Here is a 21,248-nt window from a genome sequence, read left to right as displayed (position 1 = left end):
AATGTGCGAAGGTGTTAAATGACTCGGCACACATCTTGCACTGCGCAGCCTTTTGTCGAAAATTAAACTCGGCGCTAAATGTGCGCGCCGGCGAACAAAACGACGACAACTTCCAACAGGTACAAATTACAACGCAATTTAGCTTCTTAGCACATTTGCGCTTGGGTGCCCTTTCAAAATCAAACACACACGCGCGGCAGACGCTAAAATGCCAGAGGGTGAGAGAGACAGACTCTCATTGTTCGCTGCCGGCACATTTGCATCCGTCCAAGAGACGAATCATCTCATTATGTGTGCGTGTATTTCAATTCAAAGATTTAATCGTGTTATTGAAATTATATACGCGAACTATTTTCTCCCTTTCATGTGAAATTGTTAGCTTGATATCTCTGTGAGTCGATCCGACATAGAAATGAACATGCCGTACCTAATTATATTTGCATTTGAATGGGCCAATTATGGGAATATGCCTTTGAGCTAATTAAGAGAGACATATTTCATTTTCCTTGTGTTGGCAAGAGTTCAATTTTTGAGTCATTACTTGTAATGGGAAAGCCTCAAAATTAATTTTTACAAATTTCTAATTTAAAACTTTGTTTAATTAAACAAAAAAAAATTACTAATTTTTTTGTATGCATTTATTACCTTATTAAAAATAATAAAATTACTTATTATTTGAATTTTTAAATTATTTTATTTATTTGATAAGTATAAAATCATTTTTTTTAAATTTAAAAATGGGTTCTTGTTGATTAACTTTAATTTCATTGTTGTTCAAATCTAAATACTCTGCTTAAGTTATTTTAAAAATAATTTAAAATAAGTTGTAGAAAATGAAATCCCTTTCTATTAATCAGTAAGGATTGGTTCTATTTCTACTGCTCTGTTTACTTCTTTTATTGATACGATCCTTATTCATTGTCGACCTCACATGATTTAATATATTATGATAATTAAAAAATAATTAGGTAAGCTTTGTGAATTTAAAATATAAATAAATATTGTAAGCTATTACCAGCTAAAGCAAAGAAGATATCTTACTGAAATTAAATGTGTGAAAATTTGTTGTTCGCTCAACCACAAAAAGCAATAAATCAACACTTGAGAGTTGCAAAAAGCGTCAATAGCGTCTTGAAAAAGTCAAAACCAAGAGCAAAAGCTATTAATGTTGATGATGGCCTGCGATAAACTTATCGAGTTCGCAGTGCCGGCTGCATTATAAAAAAAATCACTCTATTATATACATGTGTGCTGTATGCGGTGTGTGTTTTGTGTTTAGAGCATCAGCACGCAACGCATACAATCTCGTCCCGGCTTTACACTTTGCAGACTTCGTCTCTCTTTTTTGCACACCAGCAGCAGCAACTTTTAAAGACGGAAAACAGATTTTCTCACAAGCAGCTTCACATCGGAACGCGTTTTTCAATTCGGTCCACGTCAGGTTACGCTCCAAGGTCTCGTCTCTCTCTCAGCAGATATCTTGTTGCGGTTTCATCTGACGCCTTTCTCTCCGTTGCATTTTCGTAAATTTGTGCGGTTTCCCTCTCGAATGGAAAAATCCGTGCTGCTAAAAATATATACCTGCGCGGCGTAATATTTTAAGAGACTCGTAAAATCTCTCTCTCTCGAAAAATTGTACCTTTCGTCGGCAGTTTTTTTATTATGCATGTGCGAGCAGCAGAAGGGAGTTTGATGTGTCCGCATACGCCGGTCTGTGCTTTATTTTTATACATGTAAACATTCGGTGCTTCGTCTTTTTGATGAGGCTGCTGGCCCACATGGCGGAGCAGTAAAAGAAAATCGTCGAGGCCGCTCTTTGTGAACTTTTTGCGTGCATGCAGCAGCCGAAATAAATCCTTTCCTCCCATAAAACCGGCGAGCGGCTACTTTGAGAGGATGCCAAAGCGCGCGACATCATCAGCGGCAACAAATCGCGTTTAGGACCGCAGCTCGGTAATTTATATTTTATCACATTTTAGTGTCAATTTATTCGCGCGCGAATATCAAAGCGAGACAAACGAGTTGGCTGCTGACGTCGGGCCATTTGCTTTTTTTTAATTACACACAAGAAATTTATCTTTCTCGCCTGGTGTTAAAAAATTGTTCGCTGCTCACCGGGTGTGTTGCGAAAATCTCCATCCGCTGCCATATGCACAGTAAATGGAGGCACGAACAAAAACGTGTCTCACCATTAATCAAAGCGATGGGCAATTTAAATGAATAAATTATTTCGAATACATCATCATGTCAATAGTATTAAATCCGGCCCTCCTTCTGCTGCTGGTGTTTGCGAAAGTAGTGCCGTTGATGTTTTAATACCCAACTGCTCGATGGCATTTTTATTGGACGAGAAAAAGCAGCTCTAAATCATTTGGAATTTTGAAATACGCAGTTAACATGTTTACAAATTTAAATAAATTGCTCTGAATGTTGTAGGACTTGTCAGGTAGAAGAAAAAGCAATGGCATTAATTTAATTTTATTGGCTGAGAATTCCGCAAAACTTCTTCATCAAAATTCCAACTAGTTCCATAACATGCGATCAAATTCGAGACAAGCTCCGTTATTATGAGAAAGTTTATTTTTTTCCGATGATATTATATTCCAATAATTTAATTTTTTTTTTTTTTTTTTTTGCTGATATTGGATTGTTCTCTTTTGTATGTGTGGCCGCGTTTATTATTTTTTTACGTCCCGACGGCGCTGTATTCGTTGCGGCCGGAAAATTTATTGGATCAATTTGCATAAATAAAACCATTCCTCCGCCAACCCGGCAGTATAATTCTGTCATTGGCGAATTTATTTTTATTTAGTTATAAATTAGACCTCGCTTTTTTCTGTCCAATTTATTGAATTTAATTATTGCGCCGAGAGAAAATCTATAAAACTCGGCCTTTCATGGGCGCCGCCGCGAATTTCAGCTTCCTTTCATTGGGGCACATTATTCTCCGGCATGTCAGCCGCGCACGAGCCTATTTCGGATAGTTGCATGCGAATTGCCTCATATCAGGCTATGTTTTTGTAATAATACGGCCGGAATATGGAAATGCCGTCGAAAATTGTTTAAAAATGCACAAGCCAGCCAGCGTTGCCACACATAAAACCATCTACGTTACGAGAGCCAGTCCATATCGCACTGAAACATGCGAATATTTTTTTCGCGGAAAACTGCTTGCTTGTAAAAATTTCCCTTAATTTCCCACTTGCTTTTAGAGCGAAAAAACAACAGTTCTCAGCCTCCTTTTTCTTGTACAATTTATGTTATTCTGCGTGTGCTAATGTTAAGAAAGATAATTTACAACTCCCTCGAGAAAGTCGCCGGGCGAAAAATGATTAAATTTCTAGCAGCGGCAGTACATGGTGCCGAGTCTCTAATATTAATACACGGGCGAGAGTTCTTTCCCCGACCACCGTAAGCAAACTCCATCCTCTCCGGAGCCGAATTTTCTTTTCCAACAGCCCGAGGCCGCCGCATATTTTTTTCCCGACGAGAAACTTTTCAATTTTCGCATCTCGTTCTGTCACAGTATTAAATATGCAGTGGTGTGAAGCGCAAGATTTGCCGAATCCACCGCCGCCGGTGCCATATTTCGCGGAGAGGCCCACGCTTCTAGTGGTTGCGCAGATTTTTTTTTCATATCGCACAGCTTTTGATGGCATATTCGCCGGCTTTTAATACTGCGCCTCGCTGTGTGTAAATGGTCGGTACGTACTTTCCAAACATACAACAGAGCAATTTGGCCGCCGTGCTGGCTGAGTATCCAGCGTGTATTAAAAGATAATCGCCCAGGTACGAACCCGTGTACGAGCACATGATACACGCACTTTATATCACTCATTTTGTGAGGGTCACGGAAAAGGAACGAAAGTCTTTGCGAAACTACAGCGATTATTAAATTATGTTTCAAAAATGAAAAAAAGTTCAATCCGTGCTCTCATAATAGCATGAAAATTTGAATACTGATGAAAAATATTTTTTATTTTGTATACCATCATCTTCAATCCTGTAATTAATTATGAAAAATCGCCTATGTGCGGCAGAGATGTAGTGTTATTTATTATTGAATGTTGATTTCTCCACAGTAGCTTTAGCAAAGATTAAATAGAAAAAAGTTATTTATATTTATATATAATATTATTGTTTTTATTTATATTACACGCATACAAAATTGCATAGTTAAAGAAATTTAGCTAAAAAAAAATTTGTAATAAATATTTAAATTAATAATAAATAAAATATGTTATTATAAAAATTCAATAAAATTGATACAATTGAACAAATAAATTTTAAAAGTTATTTTAAAACCTAATTTTATTTTAATTTCAAATGATTCAATACTCGTGAATATTATGAAATTACATGAAAATGATTAATATGAATGGTTGTATCATTTTTATTTTGAATCCCTTTCAACCTTTCAATTTAATCTTCTAAAATAGGACAAGTATAATTATTGCAATGTAGGAAAATTGAACGTTTAAATGATTGAGGTAATCTTAAATTATCATGCAATAAATTTTCGCGTCTTGCTTGAAGAATTTATGGCAGAAGCCCGGGGAGCTCCAGATTGGCGACTTTACCTCAAATTAGTCCAGCATTTTATTAGGGCCAATAAAAGCGACTAATGTCCAACACCCTGCGTACATGTGCTTTATAACCATACGCAGACACATATTACAACTAACCTAACTTTTCGGGTTGCCTGCCGGTAGAGAACGGCGTGTGCATGATAATGGAGATTTTACTGCTAACACCCTAAAGCGAATAAAAAATGTATACGTGCAGTGCAGGAGTTTGGTAAAAAAAAAGTTGCTGCCGAGAGCGGCCAGAGGATATAATAATGACAGTAATTCGGTAAAATCTTGATTAAGCCATTCCCTTGGGTCAAAAGTTGGACCACAGCTTAAATAATGAAATTGGTGGCTGGAAAAACGCCGAGCTTCAATTATTTATCCGGCAGCGGAAATAGATAGGGGGCGACACTTTTGTGCTTAAATTAATTAAAATCTATGGGGGCCGGTGGACAAACTCAGCTGCTGCACCTTTATTTTTTTCTTTTGTACACATTGCCGCAGATAAGACACTAGTTTAAAAAAACACATCCTCTCTACAGCTCGCTATCTCCAAAAAGCTTTTCCTCTGCCCCGGGTCTGTCGCCTGATAACTGCTGCGCCCGTGACAATGTAATATGGAAAGCTTATTTCTCTCTCCGCCCCAATATTGCCGCTGGTTCCGTGCATACAAACTCGACGAAAGCGAAAAGTTTCGGAAGGAAAAATGGGCCAGAGTTCGTTCCGAGTCCATATTTTATCCAAACTGACTTTGTGCCTCGACGTGCGGCGAGCAGCCGAGGGGGAGAAACGCTTTTTGTATACGAAACATGAAGTTTGCATGTTTAATGGCGCAGACATGCACGCATACGCGATAATAACAATATTTTGTGTATGTGCGCGGGCACAGTTAGAGTAGCCGGCTCGCACACTATACGTTTTATATTTATTAATCAAGCCCTGCTAGTTCACGATATAATAAACTTCTCGGCAAGTCGGGATTATCCGGCGCACAAATAATGCCTAATTCATCAAAAGCAGCTCAAAGCGGCCAGACATCAATTACGCCCCAAATGAGATACGTCACGACACAATGTTTCACATATAATATAACATTTTCATACCGGTGAGACCAATGAATTTTTTTTAACTGGACACGCGTTTCTCCGGCCTGGGATAACTTCATTTTTATTATTATAATAAACAGTGCCTCGGGTTTAATGTTGTAATTTGAATTTACAACCTCGGAAAAAAACCATTAGCTCGTCTCTCTAAAAAATGAAAATTATCTTTGTTTATAAAAGTTTTCATGCACGTTTCTTGAAGTATTGCAGAAATTAGGGACATTGCTTAATTTTTCTTGTTGCGAGATCCACGATCCTCACATGCGAGTGCAGATTGATTAAAAGTGCCGAGCTGCCTTCCCTCTCGTGATATCAATGTATAATTTGAATAAATAAACGCGGCCACACGATAATATTACGATATACACCACAGGCGAACAATGAACGCGCGCGTCCAAGCGCTAGGTAATTGTGTATGAGATCACGACTGTTATTGTTGGGCACCCAGCAACATTTTTTTAATGATATATGAATATGCGGTGCACAACTCGTTCGCCTTCTCCGGCCGTGCACGCTGATAATATTGTACGCCGAGAAAGAGTGAGATGCGAGAGCGCCTAAAGGAGAAAATAAAATTCTTATTTATTGCACTTGGCTCTCGGTTTTGTATGCGTATAATATTTCTTTCCAGCAGACGAGAGACGTATACGTGATGGCTGTTTTTATTTATGGAACTGACCACGTATTTTCACATGAGATGACCGCTATTGCTTCTCAAATCAAGCACGAAATTAATATATCATCTTGAGCTGCAGCTTATTTATTTGTTTTCATTTGGGTTATATTGTTTTGTCTTAAGCTTTCGGCTTTTGTCCATGTATTTGTAAGCCGATTTATTTTCACCATTGCTGGACAATAATTTACTTTTTTCCGCTCGGAAACAACGAGATCGCATTGTTTTTGATCCCCCGTGGGAAAAGGCTGTAGCCCAAGAGACGAGCAACACGGGGATTACCGAGGGCGGTAGGCAGCTTTCGCTCTGATATCATTGCAAAGATGATCCAAATATCGTGCCCCGGAGCAACGAGAGGGCCACCAGCGCGCGTGCAATATAATCTACAGATTTATTTTGGGCCGCCATCCAAAATTCATAAAGCACTTACTGGCTCGCAAGAGGCAATATTTTGATTAGCTCTCTTGAAAAAGCACGAATATTTTTCTGCCGGCAGTGCCAAGCTGTCCGAATTGGCGCCATTTCTCTCGCTCCCGCCGGAGGCATTTTATTTTATAAATTTCTGCAGGGGTTGAAAATCATTGAGATTTATTGCCGAAAGATAACCTTCTCAATTATTATATATGAATGTTCCGCCTAGGGCAGTTTCCATATCACGAAGGAGCATTATTTCGTTGGAGCCGCACAGATCGATTTGCAGAAATTTGTGTAGAATTTTTTTATATGCTCCGAGATAAATAAAAATTTCCAGCTGGTTTTTTATTCCGTCCTAATCGCTTATGTAAAAAAAAAAATATACATAAAAGGCTGGATGCTGAAATAACCAACCATTATACAAAAGAATTCCATCTCACTGCGTTGGTTAAGTAAATACTGTTATTAAAAGTTCTCCAAATGAATTGTACGAAGAGAGAAGAATAAGTTCAGTCTGCGTGAAGATCAAAAGGTAGCACGCAAAGCTGGGAAAAGAGCTGCGGGTTTTTACATTCTCGAGTTGCCCACGGTAGCTCTCCGCTCAATTACATACATAAAGAGTCGAGTGCAATTTTTCACTTTGCGCGTTAATTTAGCGTCGAGCATTCGTTTCATCACCTGGTGCGGTGCGCAATTAATTTTGTGGCTCGCGCGACGACGACACCGCGCATTTCTGTCTGGCGGCAACATTCGCGCTTTGACATTCTTCACGCGGTGGCTTTAATGATGACGACAATAAAGAAGAGGAATTTTGATTGTCAGCAGCTCTCTCGGCAGGTACCATGTGAGACACTTTCCGAGTTGCTGAGCTGCTTTATCGCACCATCTCGTCCTCGTCCCGCCTTCAACTTCTTCAGAATAAATGATGAAAACAAAAGGAGCAGCGCAATATCACTTCTGGGAAAGGGCAGTGCAAAGTGCCATTGTTCCTGGATTCAGTTGAATAGGCAATCAAATTCGGAATATTTTAATTTTACGACGGCGATGCACTGGCCAGAAAAAAAGAATGGTAACGATCGAACAAATACTTGGAATGAATTCAACAATCCATTTGCATTTGACTTTTCTGAAACATTTACCGTGAGAATATGAGAAACACGTGATATTTTAAATGTTTACCTTTTTTGCAAGGTTAAAAAATTTCCAAAGAATAATTTTTGCAAATTATTTTATTTACTTATTAATTTAATTTTTTTAATGAAAAATAGTGTAAAAATCATATCAAAATTGGTTTTCTCTATTTAATCTTATACTTATTAAATTTTTAAAATAGGAGAAATTAATTTACTGAAGACATAACTCATTGATTTAATAAATATTTCCAGACGAGACGAATAAAATAGTGAAATTATATTTTTCATCTTTGAATTATGTACTATTTTTTTCTCGTTTTAACTCTGCCCTGGAGGCAAGAACAGCACACAAGAGAGGAATTACACTGTTTTGATGATGCACGCCACTTGATATTCCTGGTGCGGAGCCCGTGTGCTGAAATAGGCGTGGGCTTTTTGTTTTCTTTTGTACACATGTAAAGCAGCAGCATTAAGAAGTAGGTTAATATTATTAACCAGCATAGAGTCGAATAAGAGAGTGAGCCTGGAAGGCAAGAGTGTTTGCGTTACAAAATCTATTATATGGATTTGGATGACTTTTCTTTTCTTTGCTGCTGGTTTATATTATATGGACCAAATGAATAATACGGCTCTTGAGGCTCCCCAGCAGCTCTCGACGAATGACGTGCGTTCTAAATCATCGAGTGCCTTTTAATCCGTCTCTTTCTCCGCGACCCCAGGTGTGCACTCGAATCCTCCATATCCGCTGTGGAATCAAAGAGTGAGAGAGAAAGATTCAAGCATCCGCGAATTCTATGTGTGCGTTGTCATGTTATTTGTCAACAATGATGCAGCCTCGAGTATGCAAATGTTATTTCATGAATTACAAATATGACATGGAGATGCTCTTAGAGCGCTCGACTTTTATTCTTGTCAACCTGAGGACGTCTCGGAATTCTCCCTATGTGCCGCACATTTACGGGGGAGATGTATCGCAGACGAGAATAAAACACACACACCGTTTTGTATAAGCCAACCACGTGCAATGCATGTTACGTTATAAATTTATTATCGAAAGCCCCCCGTATGTGTTGTGCATAAAATTTTAGAGCCACCCACATTTGGGTTTCTATTCTCTGAGGTCACTTTTACGACGCTAGTTTTGAGGTGATGCCTCTCGCAATTCTGTTTTATACGCTGCCGCCTTGCCCGATATGGCCCTTATTTCGGTGCGGAGGTAAAACCTTGGCTTGTTGAGCTGGCAGCACTTCTGATCTTCTCTGGAGAGCTGACGCCGTTGGATTCGGCAGCGGAAATTTGGATGTTGTGGTTTTACTGTTGCAAAATTCATTTCGTCTCAGCGTTTTCCCAGATTGTCAGGAGGAAATTCTGAATGTCCCACAACAGCCGTAAATGCCAAAGTGTGAAAATAGGCCAAAGTTTTTATAAATTTTGGTATAAATTTAAATAATCTCTATAACACAAAGTTTTGCAATTTTTCAGCGATAACTGCTCAATATTCATGTCTTCATTTAACTCTTTCGTTGAAGGCGTGCGCCGAGAGCAAATTTAAAAAGTTTTGATGAAACGGCTGCACTCTCTCTTTCTTCTCTCTCTTGCTGAAAAATTAAAATCCCGCCTCGAGAGGCTGCGGACGCTGAAATTTATTGCCGAAGCCCTTTCCATGAGGGAACACTTCCCAGAAATTGTGGAAGGCTAAACAAAATAAAGAGGGCGAGAGAATATAGATTTTCTTTCTCTCGAGCGACACAAATCCCGGAAAGATTCAGTTCTCATTGTCAGCCGTATCTTTGGGGGTTCGGTCTCTTAATTATACTCCTGAGGTTTCCAAAGAACAACAACAGAGTCTTAATTTTGTCGTCACACCAATCACTGTCTGGCTGCCGACGGCCCATGTGAGTTCGGCGACTCTAATAGTACAGCACATGGGTCTATTATTAAAATTCGTCCCACTTTATTTAAAGTATAAAGCCATTATCGGCTGCGATTGTTGATGCGTGCAGTGGTGAGGGAGCGAGAGGCAGATGGCACAACATTTCCGAAGGGGGATGATATGTGCTGCGAAATTCTGCCACCAAGATGATTGCGTCGAATCTCGACATGTCCCCCTTCAGCTAATGTCCACGCGATTGAATTTTAATTCAATTAGTGCGACATGGCCGGATTGAGCTTTCATCAGGCTGATGGCTCTCTTGACTTGCGATTTATGTGCGTGCGTGTTTTGCTGCTGATGGACCCAATGGGTTGGAAAATATTTCCTTCATTTGCAGATACGCAGGGTCTGTCTAATGATAAATATTTCATTCAAAAGATGGATATATGCGTCATCGGATTTTGAATCAACCGGGATGAATGTTTTTCTTTATACTTTTGGTCTTAATGTGAAATATGCTAATCACGGGAAGCGCCGTCTGCATTTAACAGAGCATCCTTTCAGGTGCTTGACTCCTGAGTGAAAAACTTTCTGCATAATTTGGCAGTTTTCATTTGCATGAACTAATTTCGCGAGTAACGCAAAAACATATTTTGCAAGTCAATTACGCGCTGCTCAGAAGGCCCAAATTACACCTTAAATGAAATGGAAACAGCTGGTAATGGATCGTCAATTTGAAGGCAATTCCGACCGAAATAATTATTACTTTGCATACCAGTCGGCATGAGAAACTTCTTTCCCCAGGGAGAAACAACGGGCCCGCGTCAAGCGGTGGTCGAGAGTTGGCAATTGCCCGCCACGATGGACAGACAGAGCAGAATAAGAGAGTATTTAAATTAGAAATTAAATAGCCCAGCTGTCTCCGACTATACTAATGCGCTCGCGGTCCTTAGAGCCGATAATTAAAGATTCCTCCTGCGATATTTAAATATAGACATTCTAATTGAATCCAATCAGTCAAATGGCGGTGTTTAATTTGCATTTTTACTTCTATCCCGTCTTGTTATTTTTGCAATTCTAATTAGAAAGGGCGCTCTCTGTGCTCGGCGAGCTTTCGCAGAATCTCTTGTGCTCTTAGCAGACGCGCGGAGATAAAAATTTATACACGCCACGTGAAGCACAAAGAACGAAAGAAAGGGCTCCACACATTAATTCATTCGACCCACACCGCGGCACTTCATTGTTGAAGAAGTTAAAAAGTATTGATGGCGCGGAACGGCGAGTGTATAACCGCTTCATTAAAGACACACAGCCTCGCTTTTCGCAGAAGATCTTTCTTTCTGGCATGAATAATATTAAAGGCGATTAACTCAATTATTTAAATATGCGCTCGATCGCGAAAGGGATTGTGCAAAAAAAAATCACTCGGTACATAAAATAATCCGGTTGCCATTTATAGGCGGGGAGGGTGAGGCGAAATCGAATAAGGAAAAATGGTCGCCGCGTCGTGATATGCCTCCTCCGCTTCTGAGACACGGGCGCCTTATTAGAGCAAATTAAATTAGGCGTGCTGGTGCAGTGTGTAAGAAAAACGGAACACGAGCCTTCAATTACCGACCGTTCTATTGGATTTTGATATGTGAGCAGATAAGGAGGTGTGGTCGGTCGGGAACAAGCCGAGGAATTCCTCGCACCTAAACCTGCCAACATATGGCTGACACATGCAGCTAACTTTTATTGCTTTGGGGACTCGGTTCCCTTATGAAAACAATGGCGAGGCGGCGGGAATTATTTTTTAACTAAAAGCTTTTACGCTCGGCTATACATTGTAATTCGATAAAAATAGACGCGCCAACCTCGACTATTTTCGGCGCCTCCAGCTCAAACGACGACCATCCACGTGTCGATTGAATTGATTTAATTAAACATCAATTTAAATATTTTCGTATGATAGTACGAATTTAATTTTATATATTTGAATTATTTTGAATTAATATGGAACATTTATAAACGTTTAAAAATTTAATTTAATTATTGAATTTTGCATTTATTAATTTTATTCAGAATTAAAATGAACCCGGAACCCTGTCTATATACGCACAATTCTGTGTGCAACCTACCCACGCTAATTAATTCTCTTGTCCAATGCTTGCTAATTAAAATGCACCTCCACTACCAACCGGACAAAAGAGTCACTTTTGCAAACATAATGAGCTCGGCCACAATGGCTGTAATGGCATTGTAATTGCACGGGAAACGATAAATTTATAGCGTCCAGCAGCAGCTCCAGGTAACTCGATGCGCGGCCAGAATTCGCGATTAGCGTGGGGACTTCGCGCGCTCATCTTTAATTAATTAATCGGTTGGCGCCAACATCACAATCAAGGCGTTTGTTTGGCTCCTTCTAACTCAGTTCCGCGGAGCAAGAGACTAAATAAAAGAGGGCCGCGTGTCCGTCGGTCATCAGTAATACATTAGCGGCCAATCGGAGGTCAAACCTATTTATTGGCGGCCGTGCTAAGCAAGACGTTATTTATTGCCAGTCTATTGACAGTCCACCGGCCCGGGATATATTAAAATGTTAAAATTGAGATAAAAACCGGCGGTCTGCTGAGAAACCATTTGGCGGCTGCTGTGCCGCGCGCGAACACCGCCACAACAAACATTCGAACAGGAATTCGCGACTATTAAATAAATAAACCGCGCGCAAATCTGTATTTATTCGAAGAGAGAGGAGCAGAATTTCCGCGGTTCTTTTATATTTTTTCCCTACTTTCAACGACGGCTGCGTGCGGCAGTCGAAAAATAACATAAAAGCGGCCAAGGAATTTCGCACATAAAACTGAGCAAAATTTAGCCATGGCGCCCGCAAGTCTCTCATTTTATTTTAATTTTTTTTTTCTTTCCTCGAATTAGGTCTTCTTTTGTCTTAAAGATGAAACTGCGTGTGCTGTTGCTACCGGAGCTGGCTGCTGCGCTAATTAAAATTAAGCGCTCAATTTTGCAAATTACTTCGGTCGTTACGCAGGCTTAAGGAGGAGGCGCCGGGATGTGCAAAGCGCGTGTGCGCAAAAAAAATGGATTGGCGCGAGGGTGTGCTTCTTGCCGGCTGCCGCGAAAACAAGAGCTTCGAGAGCACGCCAGTAATTAGCCAAATGGCCAATTTTATGTTTCCACTCAAAACTTTCATAATTTCATAGCCTGAAGCGCATAAAAGAGCTGGGCCGTAAAACGAGAGCTATTAGCACGAGAAAAGAGCGGCGTGGATGCAAAAAAGAAAGAAGCGACTGCGCCATAAATTAATCAATGCTGCACGCATCTCGGATTTCCGCATCTATAGAACGATAGCCGAAAGAAGGAGAGATTGATGATTAATTTTATGCACGGTAATTAAAATTTCTGATGTCAAAGAGTCATAAATCAAGCCGCGGGAAAAGAGGCAGATGTGTAAGGCAGCTCGCTCGCCCACACGCGAAAAAATGTGCCCAGGAAAATGAGCACTTTATATTTGAAAAACGCACGCCTGACAAGGTTGATTCGCCTTAAATGGCGAGTCGAAGGTTTTGGTGATATACCGCGGCGGCACGTATTTTTTTTATTTATGATTTTCCCTCTCATCAATTGTACGTGCTATTTGCATTTCTTATTTCTTTGAAAAATAATTGGGCGCAACAGCGGTGATTTATTTATCTTTCTGCTGGTCCGAGGCACCAGAAATAAATTTCAGAAATTCCTCCGCCTGTGGTGCTGCTCGGCGCGAGACAGCCATTTGTTTGCACAAAAGATTTGTAAGTAAATTTTGTTGTACATAAAGAGCACAAACCGAGCGCAAAATTGCCAAACAATTAAAACGGGAGGAGCTCTTTGAGGGAACAGCGAGACAGGTGAAAATCCACCCAAAAATTTCTGAAATATTGCACTGAACAAAACCATCAATTAACATTTTTTTATTACCATCAAATCAATAAAAATAAAATTTATTTTGCAATAAAATTTCTACGTTTTAAGATGAAGACTGATAAGTAAAAGCCACATTACAGGCAATGTAATTACAACCGTCCCAGCAATTCCAACTTCTAAATTTGGCAATCTAGTTATCCTGGCACACCAGGACCAACTGTCCCCTTTCGTATTAAAGGGAGGTCGAAAAAGCAAGGCGGACTTTCTTCACTCTCCGCATTGCCTCTCATTCCAAGAAAGGGTCCGGCGCGCGAAAGTGGATTAGGATTGATTTTTATCTAAGGGTAGCGGCAAATTGAGATCCTGGTTTGCCCCATGGGGCGCGCTGAATGGGTCAAGAGACGGTGGTCCCGCACATTAATTAAGCCTTGCTGCTCACTTTATTCGCGGAGCAGCTCGCCAAGAATGAGAGGGAAAGGTGGACGGACGGTCGGCCGAGCTTGGTTGTTTGCTTGTGCCAGTGTCATCTTTCGCCGTAACTCAAACGGAGGCAGTCGTGACACTCGGGATTAAGCAGCGCTTAAATAAATCCACTACTCGCGACAGAATAAAATCTGAATGCCTATTTGCCCCATGTGAATTCTGTGACCGATTCTTTTTTCGAGCAAATCTTTCGGGCGCGCAATTTGATCTTTTCTACGATATATATAAATGGCGCAAACGGCCGAATAATGGACTTGGCCGCCACTACATATATTTTCCTTTGGACGTCAAACGGCAGTTTCTGCGCTCGGCCCAAGAAATCTAATACTCCAATTTCTTTTGTGCACCGTATAACTGGTTTGGTGGTCCGAAGGAGATCTATATCCAGGCAGCAGGGCTTTTCATTCACGCCTAGATTTTTTTATATGTGTTGGAACATTTCAGCACGCAGCCGAGGGACTTAAATCAAGGCTGTGTATTGATTGAATTTGCTGCTGCCTCAGTTTCGAGTGGGCGTCGACATGGAAATATGACATGTGTTCCGTGTGCGGTATGTGCACGCCGCGGATTTTCAGCGGCTTAGAAAAAAGCTGGTGACGATTTCGATTTGGGTTCCAATGACAACCGAATTAATGCTGGGGACTCTCAGAAATAACGAGAGCCGGTTCCAACACGAAAATAATCAATATGCGAGCATCTCGATCACACGGAGCTATGTACGTAGAGAGAGCAGCAAAGGTTAACGAGAAAACTTTTTTGGATATTAATTGGCTCATTTTCATGAGAGGTCACTTTTTTGGTAAATTGAAAGAGCCACACCAAGAACAGTCAAAAAGGCAGCCTACGCAAGCCAATTTGCGCTACTAATCGGCTTAAAAAATCGCATCCATACCGTAAAAAACCCCAACTGAAAAGAAAATTTTGCGTGTGAGCTATTTCTCTGATAAGTGGTGAATACTTATGTTCTGAATAAGAGTAAGTTCATGATTACGCAGTTTTATCCTATAGAAATAATTAAAAGCACGACAAAAAGGTTATTTTCCTTATATATTGGGACTTTTAAAATTCATTTTGATTAATTTAATTTTAATATTTGGGGGAACTGAATAAAAACTCACAATATTATAATATATAATAATTTATGCTATGATATAAATTTTTTTATTTTTTATTATTATTGTTTTTTTTTTTTAAATCATTTTCACCTTAATTCCACCATAGGAAATGTATTTTTTACAAGGAAACTCTGCCAATTTGAAATTTGAAGGGAAAAGTAATTTGAGAAGATATAAAAGTGACGGTATTTATTTGAAAATTTAGTTCGGAGTGCAATTTATTTTCCCTTCATTCTTGCCTATAGATTACTGTCTACGAATGGCAGAATCAGTGCTTTTGTGCAAATAAAAATGAACAGACCCCAAATTTTCCCTTGACAACAATATTCCAAACGAACCCGCAGAGGGACGAGACACGCACACGCGTGCTACATAAATTGGGAAAGGCATTGATCATTTTCGCAATTAATTTGGCAGGGGGAGGATGGCCCGGGTGCCGAATTTGAACTGCAAACATATAGTGTGTTACGCGCGACGACGGCCGGCACGTGCACAAATTTGAAACTGTGTGTGTCGCATGCACAAAGTCATATTGAAAGAGCGCGCCCATCCAGTCCAAATTATCTCGGGGGGCGACAAAATATAAAAGTGAAAGAAACTCGTCGAAGGGGTGGAACGCGCAGTTCCGTGTGCACTTAATTTTCATAATGCGAATCTCCCGCTCTTTGAAGATTTCCTGCCGCAAACGGGAATGATGGATGAGTCACCCCACCACTCCCTCTCTCTCCGACGGCGGCGGGTCGGAAAAAAAATCCGCCGAGCCGCCCCAATTAGAGATTAATTGGCGAAAATGCGTCTGCCTTTAATCCGGTAACCAGAGAGCTGCTGACTTTCTTTCGGGACTCTCTCCTGGCCCACATTCATTCTCTGGAGATCTTATTACTCGCGCTGATAAATTAGAGATAACAATCTGTGCATCTGTGTGTCTTATGTCAAACGCATCACGACGAATAAATCATCGCGCGCACGACGGAGTCACAATCCCCCTCGAGAGTCGTCGATGCTATACATGCATGTGCTGCGGGGGTATAATATTCAATATAATATAAAAGAAGAGAACTTAACAAGGGATATCAGCTCATAACATCATTATGTGCGTTACCAGACGCGGCCCAAACGCTGACGACGCCAGCATTCAAATTCAATTCTCTCTCTTCCTCCTCTCCTCAGTCAGGAACACAAGTTCTTTCGCCTCCATCCAATTTATGAAACCAGTGTCTACTACATTGTAGCGATCATGCCAAGTGAAATTTAATCTTCTATTAGGGAGTCTAATACAGCGTTGTTAAAAAGTCCAATCAAATTATCAGGCGCTCCAAATAGTATTAAATAGACGAATTTAAATGTTAATGATTTAAGAACATAGAAAAGAAAATAGGCGTTGTTGTGTGATTCAATGTTTATGTGCTCTTAGAGCCTAAAGTAAGCATTACATATTATATAATAAATAGTAGCTGAATTAAAATGGAACATATTTAAAAATAAATAGCTTATTCAATTGTGTTTTTAATAAAAATTTAAAAGGAGTAATTTTAAGAATAAAAATTAAAGTTTATAAAAAAAACATGTTTATAAAAGTACATGATATTAGTTAAAATTGATTTAATTTAAATGGTTTAAAAGAGTTATTAAAACTTGCTTGTGGTTTTTAAATTAAAATTCAGCTTTCTTCAAAATTTTTAATACTTTGAAAAATAATAACATATTCCTAGCTCTTTGTAAGAATTGTATTTTAACATCTTTTTGCAATAAATGTTTATTTATTTATTTACACAAACCACTCAATAGTAATATGATTTATTTAATCAACTTATAGCAGTTCAAATCTTTTGTAAATACTTTTGACAAGATGTAGTCGGAAACATGTGCAGCTCCAAATAGACTAAATTGGCAGAAATTGCAATTGATGAGACATCAAGAGCACAATTTCGCAATTTTTTGCACGGTCAGGGCAACTTCCCTTTTAAGCGGCGGAGTACTCTTGTTATTTTGCCAATTAAATTGTAATGAACTCTTGACCCGATGAATTGCCATTCGCTTTAATTGCCATAATTAGTTACAAGGAGAAACACATGATGAGAACCGAGCGCTTATATATTTTGCGACGTCACTACATTCTGCACGACGTTAGTTATTTGATACTTTGTTAATAAGCCCACCCTTTATTATTTGTCGCTAAACTGCCGACGAGCAACAAGAGCGTCGAGTGCACACAGAGTGAATTTCGTCCTTAATTGGAGCGCGCACTGCTTTTTGTTTCCATTAAAGAGAGAGAGACGTCGCTGCCTTTGCTTATTAATTTATCCCAACTGCGATTTGCATGCACATCTCAATTTATGCGTCGACTCTCGCAGAGATAGTTGCGCAAGCGGCTTAAGTGAACCGGCGTCTGTATAATAATTCGCTCGGCTGCTGGAAACAATGAGTGTGGTCTACCATAGGCTCGGAGAAAATTATAATACTATTCCGCGCCCGAGGGCAATTTCTGATTCACGAGCGGGAAATTGAAATTCGGGCCGGTTTTTAATTTAAATATTTAACATTTGGCCATTGTTATAAGCTCGTCAGCTGCGTGCGAGTTTAAATTGAGCACTTCGCAGCTCTATATGCAAGGGTCCCTCTTTGGCAGCCATTAAGTTCGGCGCTTTTCCCCTAATGTGAGCGGATTTGCGCCGCTCCTGCTGCATTTTCATTCCACCGCTGCTGTGCGGTTTGTTGCGAATCAATTTTCCCTGGTTCTTTCAGCCGAAATGTGGCTTAATCGGCTTAAAAATGCCAGCAAACCCCGCGAGAAGATGGAATAATAATATAAAATTTTATACACAATGATGGCAGAGAAGAGTGGTCCCTATCATCTCTGGTCCATGAGGTATTACAATGGTTTGAAAAAAAAATGAGAGAGACACGCTAGGTTCTGGTTTTCACTCAAATTCCTACGTGATTGGGTGGTTTAATAATGTATAAATCATTGTGCAAAAAATAAGAGGACGTTGATAAGATCTGACGAGGACAAGATGACGGGCGCTTGCTTTTATGTTTTCAGTTTTTCAGAGTGTGTGCCACAGAAACGTGAAGCGCCTGCAAATCCTCGATATATACAAGCTAAAGTAGGACCAGACAGACACACAATTGCCGACCTTTGGTGGTGCCGGGAACATTGCGGAATGACATTATCTCTCGCGCGGCAAAAACCACCACCGTGGTGTATGCAAATTATCTGTGCGCCGACGTAATAATGGCGCGGAGCATTAATGAATAAAGAGACTGCTTATTGTTTTGGCAAAAAAGGAAAAAAATAGAAGAGAGGAATAATCTCTAAAAAAGGCGCCGGCGAAAACATACACAATTGGACGAATAAAGAGTCGGTTTGACGACTTTTATCTAATTTGAAAATCATAGTCGTTCTTATGGAACCACTTTTTATATGGAGCTGCGTGGAGTGAGTTTTTGTGCTCCTTGGAGACGCCTCCCTTTTGTACGCATACACAGCAGCAGCAGCACATTCAAGAGTCGAAGACGACGAAAAGCAGCAGAGCAAGAAGCCTGGTGCTCCTCTCTCTTTTTGCTCCCTCGAATTCTCATGAGTGGGTTCCCATAAAGTAAACTTAAAGAGGGTTGAACGAGAGGAGCAACGACGGCGGCGGCAGTTTTAAGAGGATTGCTGATGATGCTATTAGTACAAGTTGTGAACAGGAAAATTAATTTTTCGCCACCGACGCGCTGCTTTTCCGACTCAACTTTCTTAGAATCCCTTTTTTTTCATTTTAAATATAAATCACTGCGTATAGTTTAACAAGGAGGTCGCAGACGAGAAATTTATATATAATTTGGTGCTGAATGGTTCGGTGGTTGTCACACAGGAGAAATAATTAATGAAACCGATCACTTCGTGTCACCAGCCTCGCATGAATATCAATTTCGCTACACCACTTTTGAAATGCGATACTTTGAGACACTTTTCAGCGTAAAAAAATGGGCCCCAAGTGCGTTGTCAGCAGCAACCACTTTACCTTCGAATCACGTGGAATTTATTTCAATGGGCAACAATTATCCGATCGGAAACAAAAAATGCGAATAGGCCGCGGAGTGAAAGAAGTAGCCTGGGAGCCTCGTTTTTATTCAAATAAATCAAAGAGAAATCCTGGGCTCAGTGACGCTTTCATGAAATGCGATCTGCTCTTGTGACGCGGACCAGAGATGAAATGTTTGATGTCCACATCAAAACCTGATTTTCTATTTAATTCGCTTCGTGCACAAATTAGCTTTTTTTTCTCATCCAAAATGAGGAAAATTTACGTGCTCAGTCAAAACAAATCGTTTCCAATTAATCAAATACGATCAAAATATTTTTATAAAAATTGACAGGACTTTCTTTCTCTATATATTTTACAAGTGAAATATTTACAAGATTAAGTTTCGGCAAAAGAAAAAAATAAAATAAAAAGCCTGGGGTGGTGTTGGAGTGTTTGATATCTATCGTGGCAGCTTGGCAAGTTCTGCAAATATAAAGTTCGGATTGTTTGCAAATACTCAGCGAGGGTGCATGTACCTGTGAGCCGTGTGTGTATTTGTAGAGGGGGTCAGCAGTGCAGAAAGCTTTTTTTCGCCTCTCTTCCCGCTTTCCTCTCGGCCACTCGTCGGGAAAAAGGAGCAAAGTTGTGTTTGTCTTTTGGCCGTGTTTTCCTAGCTTATTGGATTGGGTGCAGTTTTCCTGTAAATAAATTCGGGCCAGGAGCATCCCACGGACAGGCCACATCGAGAAAAATGGGATAGACAGGCGCCACTTTACGAAACATGCTTTTCATCATAATGAATTCCTGGCTGAAGGGAAAAAACGAAAGCGGTTTTTCGATATTGTGTGAGGAGCTGCTGACGTTCATGGTTCCTGGCTGAAGGAGGATTTCGCTCTTAAGACTTGGTTTACAAGGCACTTAAAAAACGACCCATCTTTTGCAGGGCCGTTCTCAAATATTGAGCTACCAACCACTAACAGAAGCAGCCGCACCAATTTATACTCAACATGCCAGTCACTTTTCCCTTTTTCCTCAAAGTGCACTCACATTCAAAAGAGGGACTTTTTCCTTTTGAAGACGTTGGTTGGTCTTATTATTTGCTCAAATAACCCTTAAAATCAACGGCACATATTTTTAATTAAGCTCCATAGCACGCGTAATTAAAAGCGCTCCCTCTCGCTCGTGGGAAAAGTTTTTCATTTCCATTTAAGATGAAATGAGCTGGCGTGACTCTGCCATTTAATGAAAAGACCCATCTCGTTAATTATCTCAGGCCTAATTAATAAGGAAAAAATAACGTGGATTTAACTCGGCTAATTGAAATAATAATCCATCTGCAATCAGGGCGCACTTCATTAGGTGCGCACTCGGCACTGAATTTATGCAACAAAACAATAATCTCTCTCAGGATCGCTACATAATTAGGAGCTGGCCACAATCCCTATTATTTATCAAGTCATGGTTACATATGCACCAACAAATTATCACGATACGTAAATTAAAATTTGCAACTAAATTAGAATTTTTTTATTATATATATTTATATATTATAAAAATTTAATTAATTATTCAGGTACTCACCATTCACGGCCGACGAACACGCGCACATCACCAAAATAATCCAAACGTCACTTCGGGCCATTTTGGCAGCGAGTTTTCCACCAAATTCACTCGAGAGTGGTCAGTTTCGGAATTCGATTCCTATGGACAACACAACAGGAAACTGCAATTATCCACAAAGCACTTCCTTCCTCTCTTCACTCGAAGAAATCGTCTGCATTTGAATATACAGGAAATTTTTGCTCTGCTTTGGAAGACAGCTTTTGTCAATCCGATGATATGTGAGGGGGCACCACTCGGGGGCGGTTGCTACCCCATGTTCCGGGGGCGCGAAGGGACGACTCGTGCTCGCAGCGACGAAAGCATGCGCGGCGACTCGGCGTCAAATGCAGTGTTCGCAGCACGGAGGG

The 21,248-nt window shown here is 40.1% G+C and overlaps 1 protein-coding gene across 3 annotated transcripts in view; it reads right to left on the bottom strand.

The window, feature by feature from the left end:
- LOC132193893 (roundabout homolog 2-like) overlaps nt 1–21,248 on the bottom strand; it is an 80,991-nt gene extending 59,743 nt beyond the window's left edge. For all 3 annotated transcript variants that reach the window (XM_059614842.1, XM_059614860.1, XM_059614850.1), the window contains exon 1: nt 20,860–21,248. In XM_059614842.1, coding sequence (XP_059470825.1) covers nt 20,860–20,920 — 61 coding nt within the window. In that variant the 5' untranslated portion in view covers nt 20,921–21,248. The remainder of the gene's footprint in view (nt 1–20,859) is intronic.

The sequence above is a fragment of the Neocloeon triangulifer genome, unplaced genomic scaffold (genome assembly GCF_031216515.1).
Source record: "Neocloeon triangulifer isolate White Clay Creek 2 clone unplaced genomic scaffold, ASM3121651v1 ptg000001l, whole genome shotgun sequence".
NCBI classification, from domain to species: domain Eukaryota; kingdom Metazoa; phylum Arthropoda; class Insecta; order Ephemeroptera; family Baetidae; genus Neocloeon; species Neocloeon triangulifer.
This window is presented reverse-complemented; position numbering and strand designations above follow the sequence as displayed.